Source organism: Rhinolophus sinicus, linkage group LG07 (assembly GCF_036562045.2).
Source record: "Rhinolophus sinicus isolate RSC01 linkage group LG07, ASM3656204v1, whole genome shotgun sequence".
Taxonomy (NCBI): Eukaryota; Metazoa; Chordata; class Mammalia; order Chiroptera; family Rhinolophidae; genus Rhinolophus; species Rhinolophus sinicus.
In genome coordinates this window covers 22,853,291-22,862,468 of record NC_133757.1, presented here as the reverse complement: position 1 = coordinate 22,862,468, position 9,178 = coordinate 22,853,291, and the positions used below count along the sequence as shown (strand labels likewise).

At 55.8% G+C, this 9,178-nt stretch overlaps 2 protein-coding genes and 1 long non-coding RNA gene across 4 annotated transcripts in view; 2 read left to right on the top strand and 1 right to left on the bottom strand.

The window, feature by feature from the left end:
- Positions 1–385: 385 nt before the first annotated feature.
- Positions 386–1,248, top strand: LOC141572900 (protein DPCD-like; the record flags this gene model as incomplete). Its single annotated transcript, XM_074339156.1, has 2 exons — positions 386–526; positions 948–1,248. Coding segments are annotated over 2 exons (246 nt in total), but the record flags the coding sequence as incomplete, so codon positions are not given.
- A 662-nt stretch (positions 1,249–1,910) lies between these two features.
- FBXW4 (F-box and WD repeat domain containing 4) overlaps positions 1,911–9,178 on the bottom strand; it is a 74,613-nt gene continuing 67,345 nt past the window's right edge. For both annotated transcript variants that reach the window (XM_019724959.2, XM_019724958.2), the window contains exons 7-9: positions 3,517–3,657; positions 2,880–3,021; positions 1,911–2,677 (exon numbers count right to left, since the gene is read on the bottom strand). In XM_019724959.2, the coding sequence (XP_019580518.2) occupies positions 2,558–2,677; positions 2,880–3,021; positions 3,517–3,657 (403 nt within the window). In that variant the 3' untranslated portion in view covers positions 1,911–2,557. The remainder of the gene's footprint in view (positions 2,678–2,879; positions 3,022–3,516; positions 3,658–9,178) is intronic.
- LOC141572901 (uncharacterized) lies at positions 6,381–7,541 on the top strand. The gene is made up of 2 exons (XR_012498449.1): positions 6,381–6,630; positions 7,348–7,541. It is a non-coding gene; the product is annotated as an uncharacterized LOC141572901 (long non-coding RNA).

Below are 9,178 nucleotides of genomic sequence, written 5' to 3'. Positions count from 1 at the left end.
GACTGCCCTCTTGTCTACTTCTGTATGCTCCTGTCCCCAGGGAGGGTGCTAGTGGCAACGTTCCCGTCTCTGTCCTAGGACCTTCTGTATAAAGGGAGGCATGGGCCTTAGTGGTGAAGAGGGTGGGGGGACCCTGACCATGTAGGACAGGGCCGAGGTCTTCCCCCACCTGTTTGCATCAATTCGGAAGACGACTAGACTGAAAGGGAGCCTGTCTACCTTAGCTTGCAGAAGTGGCCTAGAGGAACTCCCTAAGATAAGGGTGGGCGAGGGAGAAGTTTTTATTTAAAAATGCAGAAACCCTGGAAACAGAGCCCAGGATGTAAAGACACTGGGTGAAAAGTCAGTATAAGGGTGGTATGAAGTACTCTAACCCCTGGCTTAATCAAGGAGTCATGACTCGTCCTGCTTATGTCTCCACAGGTACTACAAGAAGTTCTCCATTCCTGACCTGGACAGATACCAGCTACCTCTGGATGACTCTTTGCTGAGCTTTGCTTATGCCAACTGCACCCTGATCATATCCGTAAGATTCACCCAAATTTACCGCTGCAGCAGGGAGAGGCTCCCTCTTTCCCTGCCCATAGGAGTCCCCAGTCCCTTGGAGTGTGCTTGCCACAGAACAGGCAGCTCTAGTTCAGCCGGGGGAGAGCAGAGTGGGGGCTCAGGGAGAAGCCTGATCTTATGAATCACAGCTGAAAGAGGATAGAGGGTGACGGGAAGGGGTGGAAATCACAGGACTGGGGTTCTGGTCCAAGGCCTGCTCCTACCCAGCCATGTGACCTTGAGCAAATCAAGCCTGTAGGCCTCAATTTCCTCATCTTTGTATAAAGAGATCAGAAGGGGCCGTGTGTGTGTGTGTGTGTGTGTGTGTGTGTGTGTGTATGTGTGTGTGTAGGGAGGGGGGATGTGACTGAATTATGTCTTCTCCCTTGCTTTGTCTACAGTACCAGAAGCCAAAGGAGGTCCTGCTGGCGGAGTCAGAGCTGCAGAAGGAGCTGAAGAAGGTAAAGATGGCCCACAGCAGTGATGGGGACTGCAAGACCCAGTAGTGGACCCGAGCCTGCACTTCGGGGTGGCAAGTGGGTGAGGCTCTTCCTGTCAGCTGTGAGACTTCGAGGCCTGGGCCTTTCTGGCCCAGGGCAGTCTCTTCTCTTCCAGGCTCTAAAAGAGCTGGGCCTTGGGGCACTCCTGGCCCCCTGCATCGTGGTCTGATCTGAGTAAAGTCATTCTGAGTCGCTGTGGGTAGACTGCCCTCTTGTCTACTTCTGTATGCTCCTGTCCCCAGGGAGGGTGCTGGTGGCAACGTTCCCTTCTCTGTCCTAGGACCTTCTGTATAAAGGGAGGCATGGGCCTTAGTGGTGAAGAGGGTGGGGGGACCCTGACCATGTAGGACAGGGCCGAGGTCTTCCCCCACCTGTTTGCATCAATTCGGAAGACGACTAGACTGAAAGGGAGCCTGTCTACCTTAGCTTGCAGAAGTGGCCTAGAGGAACTCCCTAAGATAAGGGTGGGCGAGGGAGAAGTTTTTATTTAAAAATGCAGAAACCCTGGAAACAGAGCCCAGGATGTAAAGACACTGGGTGAAAAGCCAGAATAAGGGTGAAGAGTGTGTGTGTTGAGGTCAGGTGAAGAAGGGTCACCACACATGGACAGCAGCTTGGCCCCCGGCGGCCTGGAGCCCTTCCAGGGTCCCTTCTCCATACCCCACAGGTGACACATTACCACCCGAGCAAAGGGGTGGGTGCTCAATGAGAGCTTTTCCTAAAGAAAAGAACCTTTGTTCCTTGGAACACTGAGCCATGTGGCTGGTCTTACCCTTTGCCCAGCATGCACATCTCCCAATTTGAATGTGTTGTCCCCTCTCCCTGGGACCTCCCAGGACTCCGTAGTCAGTGAAGAACCAGATCTGTGAACAATTAAGCTTTAATTTTACAAAAACGAACATTGTAGCATATCTCAACAGCTGGCCTGAGGCTGGGCTGGCTCAGGACTCACTCAAAACTACTGGGTTTCCTTTGTCCTTTCTTGGTTTCAACGCGAGACCAGGCCACAGTGCCCCAGAAATGAGTCCACAACCCCGAGAGCTTAGTACGGGGGGCGGGGGGTCTGATTGAGGAGGTGGAGGCCAGTACCAGCGGGGGTATTGGCAGCCTCACCCCTCCTTCCAAGGAAAGGGTAGAAAGGGACCACTGAGAAGGCTGGGGCCTTACCTCACTCTAAGTGACCACTGTTCTAAGAAGGGGTGGGATGCAGGGTTGGCCTCTCCAGGGCACATCCTTGCCCTGGCCAACAGGTAGGCAAGGCCTGGAGGGTTTGGCTGCGTTCTCCCAAAGCAACAGGTCCCTTCTCTCTAACCGGTTCCTGGGAGGGACTGTGCCTCTGGGTAACCCTGATCCTCAGGATCGGCAGCCTTTAGCTTAAGGGCTCGAGCACTGTAGTCACAGGTCTGGGAGCACAGGCACGGGGTGGGGAGGAGGTATCACTGCACCATCCAGGCAGGAGTGTCCCTGAGAAGCTGGCTTCCCTGGCCCACAGGCTGGGGCAGCCCTGACTGTCACGGGTTTTGAAAGTCCAGGACATGGAGGTTGTAAGACAGCGCGGCGTAGAGATGCTTGGTGGTGAAGCGCAGGCAGTACACAGGACTGCTGAGGGGCGTCGATGTCAGCGGGAAGGCCTGCAAGGGAGGACACAGGAATGGCAAGAGTGGCCTGAGGAGGAGTCGCGGGAGCCGGAAGCCAGGATTCCCTGGCCCAGCGCAATGGGCCAGGTGCCATGGCAGGCTTCCTCCCACCCTCTCCAGGCACGCCCCCTCCCAGGTGCAACCCATAAAAATGAGCCCTGGCCTCCAGGAGGCAGGAGGTGGGCGGGACGCTTACGTGGAGGCAGGCCCTTTGGCGCCGGTCCCACAGACGCACAACACCGTAGTAGGAGGAACCAGTGGCCAGCAAGTGGTTCCCATCGGTCTGCAAGCAGTACAGGGTGCTGTCGTGGGGCTCCTCCCACTCCATGACGCATTTCCTATCCCGGAAGAGGAGATGCAGGGGAACCTTCAGGGCGGCCTCCACCTCCCCCCCCCCCCACTTCCCCGTTCTGGCTGGGAGAGAAGCTGAAGCACCAAATTCTTTAAAATCCAACCTTGATGGGGGAAAGCCTCCTCAGTAAAAGTCTTTTTCTTGCCAAGCTCCAGACCCCGGGGCAGATTTGTTTCACACTGACGCTGACTATGTGTCAAAGAACTTAAAAGGCCTCCGAGAGGTAGAAAGGCCTCAAGAAAGGCAGGGACAGAATGCAGAAGGAAGGCATACCGACTATCCCCGAGGCTCTTGGCCTGGTGGAAGTGGTCGCTCAGGTCACAGGGCCACTGCTGCCCAAGGTGGGGGCGTCTACACCAGCCACTCCCTACCAGCGCCTGAAGTGAAGTCTCTGTGCCATCTCCCATGTCCCTCAGGGCTGGAGGGAGGGCTGGACTGGCACAGGGCTCCCACTACCTGTCCTCCTGACCAGCTCACTCACCTGACACTGACGCGGAGGTCCCAGTAGCGAACATAGGTGTCATAGCCACAGGACAGGAGTGTGGAAGGGGACTCATACATGACATCCAGCACCCCAGCTCCTGGGGGGAAGTCACTGCCCAGGTGTGTCATCAGTTGCCCACTGGGGAGAGAAGAGGGGCAGAGGCTGAGCAGTGGTCCACCTTGGGCCACACAGAGTCTCTGAACCTCCAATTGGCACCATTCCAAGGAAATGCAACTCTCCCTCCTGAGCTAGAATTAGACCCTTAGTACGTGGCGACCGAGGGGGGTGATGCCCCAGACTCCCACCCCTCGTGCCCCAGTCCTTGCCCCTCCCCCCAGCAAAGACCTCCATCAGCTGCCAGCGGCCCCTCCATCACACCTGCAAGCTGGCCAGCCGCCACATAGCCTCTCCTCTGGACGATGAATGGGCCGTGCTGAAGGGGTCAGACACACACACACACACACACACACACACACACACACACACACACACACACGGTTATTTTATACTCCTTGATCCTGCAGGTCATGCAGTTCTGAGCTGCCTGAGTCCAATGCCTTAATTCCTGCCTGTAATCTGGGGCTCAAACCTCATTGGGGATAAAGACCACACAAAGGGAGAAGGGAGTCCTAGGAGATGTTAAAACAAGTAAACACCTTTGTGTCTGGGGAGAGAAATCGCTGAGAAAGCAGCTTAGCGGGCTGGTCCCTGGTGTTCCCGGCCGGCTGGCCCCCGGCCCGGGCGAGCACGCCTCTGTGATCACAGCCCCCAGCCTGCTGGGCTCCAGCTTGCTCCTCCACCCTCGCCCCTCCCGGTGGCCGAGAGCAGATTACTGAGAAGAACAATTTCTTTGTGACTGTGTAATTCCCTCCGTGACCGCGGCAGTGGGCAGACCCCTCGCCCCAATGCCAGACCCCTAGCAACCATGTAGGAGGGCCCCCTGGCCCTAGCAACTACCCCTCAACATCAAGTGCACCCGCTAATCCCTGTGGCTAGGAGACGGGTAGAAGCAGTGAGTTTGCAGAATGACAGGGGGAATTAAGAAGAGGGGCACCCTTCAGCCCCCATTCCTTAGCTTTGCCCAAGAGATGCTGGGCTCTCCTCCATGGCATTACAGGAGAAACAAGGCCCTGGACACTTCAGAAGAACACACGGGCAAGAGGCCCCAGCACGGAGCGGGAGGGTTTCGTGGTCACAGCAGCTCAGTTTGGGCACAAGCAGTGTGTCAGGGCAAGGCAGACACGACTGCCAGTCACGTGTGGATGTGGCCTCAGCGCTAGCCCTCCCACTGCACACAGACTGTGGACCGCCCTTCTCTTGCTGCCCTATCTACCTTTCCCCTTGAGCCCTGACAGTGAGGTGCCCCCCAGCAAGGAGCGCTGTTGCTGTCCGGTGTGTGGGGGGGGTGTTAGGCCCTAACCCCCGCCCCCAGCCTCCTCCCTACTGCAGTGCTCTTCTTCCTGTGGGGTAGACCACGCTAAGCCTCTGTGTGTTAGTGCTGGGTAGGAGCAGGGAGGATCCTGAGAGCCATCAACCTGAAAGCACACCCCCTCCCCCAGCATCTCCTAGAGATCACTGACCTGCCTTCTCAGATGGGCCACAGCCATGATTCACCGCCCCCGCCACCCCCCACCCAGCAGGCCAGAGCCCTGAGAGGGGCTGGTCTACCTCACGGGTACACATACACATTTCTGCACACTGGGTAGAGGCTGTTTTGCTCCACAGTTCTCCCTCTCCTTCCAGATTTTGGGACCCTGCCCCCTCCATTAGTGAGGCCTTCAGGAATGACTGAGGAGCTCTCCCCTTTAATCTACAGAAGTAATTTCATGTTTGTCTGTTTGAAATAGAAGATGAAAGACAGTGGGGTTGGGGGCGTGAAGCCCAGCATGGCTCTACCTGCCCACCCCTGGTCCCAGAGTTCAGAAGGAAGGAGAGCTGGGCATCCATGGCTGGGCAGGGTCAGCAGTGCAAGGGCCACACCCAACACCAAGTTGCCAACCTGGGCCCCTGCCCCAGCGTCCAAGCCACCACTGGAAAGTGTCCTGCCATACTATGTACAATAAGAACACAAAACCCTACCCTCGGGAGGAGACCCAAGGGCCAGAGTGAGCACCAGTCCCCCGGGACCAGGGCAAGTCCCGAGACCCCCTCGCCTGCAAGCTCAGCCTGGCCATGGGCTGAGGAGCTTCTTTCTGCTGCACTTTTCTCTGATTCTCACAAAAGGCCACACACACCGTAAATGGGCCAATAAAAAGATACAATTTCTCTTGCCTCTGGGCCAGGGACCCTTGAGACTCTGTTGTGCAGTGCCCGTGAGGTTAAGTTCAGAGCATAAACTGACACACCAGGCTCTGGGAAATGGCCCGTCTCTTCAAATAGCGGCCCAGCAGTGCCATAGGAGCCCTGCTGGGGCTTTGATTTGGGAAAACAAACAGAAATGGCACCATGGGCACTTTGTGGCCCCCACCCCAGGCCCAATTTAACTAGAAAACTAGCTCAACTGCTCTTGGCGGAGGGAGAGAGTTCGGCCCGACAATAGCCCCAAACTTTGGGGGACAAAACAAGCTGTCTGTCTCCTCAGCCCCTCCTCCGGGCTCCTTTTCTTACTGCAAGTGTGTTCTTGTAAAAACGATTAGATTGCAATTTGTATAACATGGTGACCCCCAAATTCAGATGTTTCACCCCTTTTCTCTGGAAAGAATGTTAAGAATGCTTCTCGGCCTATCACTGTGGGGGGCAGGAGGGGGCGCAAAGGTTTGGCTGTCACACAACTTGTGTGGGAACAGGGCTGCCGTTCAGAGCCCCAGGCCAAGACAGGAGCGCTGGGTCTGTCACTATAGAAGACCAGACAAAAAGTCCCTTCCCTTCCAACTCCTGCGCACAAAGCCTGGGCCTCCAGGAGCCGCTGACAGCTCGGGGGCCTCCACACCCAACCTCCCCAGAGCATGACTCCAGCAATTCTCTCTCGACCCAGGGAAAGATAAAGACAGATGGGGCTGCCGCTGAGTCTGATGAATGAGGCCAGGCTTGGAGGACAGCCTGAAGGGGATGTGTTCCCGCAGCCTGGCTATGTGTGGCCTCATCCCAGGAACTCTTGGGAGCGGGAATCAGGTGAGGGAATCAGGTCTCCCTGGCCCAACCCACTCTGCCGCCCAGGCAATTGCGCTGATGCTGGAGGAAGTGGAAGGCTGCAGAGGGACTTCCTGACAGTCAGGGACGAGGGGAATTTAAATAAAACACTGAGCCCATCACCATCTTTATGGGGACAGCTAATGGGAGGTAGGTGCTGGCCCTGAAGACCCGGATGTCTGATCTGGGACAGGCCCTGAGTGCCAGGCTGGAGTCTGAAAGGGTGGGGCGGTCCCTGGCAGGAACACCCCTCTTACCCCAGTTTGGGCCCTGCAGAGCCCGGAAGCCTGGTGCCCTGTTCCCTCCCTTCTGTCCCTCCCTCCCGCCCTCCCTCTCCTGAGTCCTTTAATCCTAGCCTCTGGACACCTCCCCCTACCTGGCCTGTCTGAGCTCCCACGGCAAGCCTCAGCCCATAGAAAGTCCTCCTGTGCTAAAGTGTCCTGAAATACCCTGGGCTTCCACCTCCCAGCCACATCTAAGAATGCCTGTGGCCCCCACACCATTTTATAGCCACTGTTAACATGCTGGGTTCCTGATGATGCTTCCTGGAAATCCTATGGGTGCTCATTCGTGCATCTGTTGGGTGTGAGGTCGCCCCAGCTGGCATGTGCTACCCCAAAATACAACAATGGCTTTTGGGGGCGGGAAAGGATAGAAGGGTGACAAACAGTTCACCTTCCTACTTCTTTTCTGCTCTAGGGGACAGGTGGCCTGAAGGTATAAGCTGAGCCCAACATGATTGCTAAGAAAATGGAGGTTTTTAACTTCCCTCCCTCCCTCCCTCCGTCCCTCCCTCACTCTCCTTCCCTCTCTTCCTTTCTTTGATCAACAACCATTTATTCAACACCTGTACACAAAGCATGTGCTTAATAAAAACTGCAGGGAGAAGTGAAGCATGTGACTTTGCAGGAAACATTGTCCCCGTCCTCAAGGAGCTTTCAATCCAGTGAGGGGGAGAACTCTGTCATGTATCCAACTAACAACAGCAGATGTGACCTGGTGAGTACCAGAAGAGAGATGAAAGAAGGATTTATAAGGACACAGATAGGAAAACATTTTTGGCTGTGAGTATTGAGCAATTCTTCAGTGAGTGACAGGATTGTGACAGGCAATGACAGGGGAAGGGGGATGGCCCAGGTGAAGGACCAGCCAACAACAGAAGTGCAGAGCTGGGGCACCTGATTGGCAATCTGGTTTGGCTGGAGGCTTGGGTACGTGAGGGGAGCATTATCTGGCTTCCAGACCATGGTGGGTACACTGCTCAGCTGGCATTAACGCCGCGAGTGGCAGAACCACCAGGCTTTTGAGCAGGGAGTGGTTGTTATAGTCCAGCCCTCTGGTGGGGAGACCAAGAGAGTCAAAGAGGCAGACAGGTCCCAAATGTAACCATGAAGTGGTGGAGACAACAAGCCCATGGAACTTCGCAGGCCCTGCCCCACCAGGTGAGAGGACGGGCCCTCCCCAAGTACACAGGCTCTCACATGCATGTGTGTACGCGTGCACGACCCCCAGCACCCGCCCGCGCACACGTGTTCAGACACAATGGCTCAAAGGCCAGGCAGCCGGGCAGCCCACTTTGTACTGCTAACAAGGGGACCGTAATTACAGGAAGGGACAGCCGGGCAGATAAAAGGATACAAAATTTCAACATCTGTTGCCATAAAGGGATAAGGAGAAGTGAAACGCAAAGTATCAGTTTGGTGTCAGCAGGCAGAGAGCCAATTTCAAAGAGTTCAGGGGGACAGAGGGGACAAGAAAGAAAAAGGAAAGGGGGGGAGAAAGAAAGAAAGAGAAAGAAATTACAGGGTTCCTTAAAGAGGTAAAGAAAAAAGAAAATGAAAAAAGCTGTCAGTAATACTTTCAAAGGAGAAGGCAGGTACTTTAAAGAGGGGCAATTCCCGTAATCAGCCTGACTGAGGGCCAGGCCCCCTGCCCGGGTGGGGGCGGAGGGCCTGGAGCAGAGACAAAGCCACACCTGGGCGGGATGGGCATCGATGGTGCCCTCAGAGTGGCCCAGCCTACACTCAGGACACCCGTTCTTCTTGCAGATGGTGAAAAAGGCTCAGCCAGGCACCCCTTGCCATTCCAAATGCCAGTAGATGCCCTGATATACAGCTCCTGTCCTCAGTCCAGGGTCCCAAGATAAGCTCCTAGACCAAAGGGGAGCTATCCCAGGCCCCACGGTGGCTGACTAGGTGGCCCTATGAATGCTCTAAGAGTCACCAGCTCTAGCCACGGGTCAGGATCAGGGTGGGCTTTCTGATGGAGGTGCTGTTTATGCTGAAGTGTGAGCATGGTCCCAGCAGACAGAGGAGAGGTAAGCCAGGCACAGGGGGCAGGCGGAGCAAAGGCTCTGAGAGGAAAAACAGAGGGCACCTGTCAGAATGTGTGAGAAGCCTATCAGCACTGCCTTCCTCGAGAAATGACAGTAAGGGGCTTTACGGTAGAAATGGAGGAATAATGGGGAAGTGGGGTGAGCCTGGCCTGAAGGGGAAATGAGGGGCGTGTGCAGGGCTCACACCCATAGGGC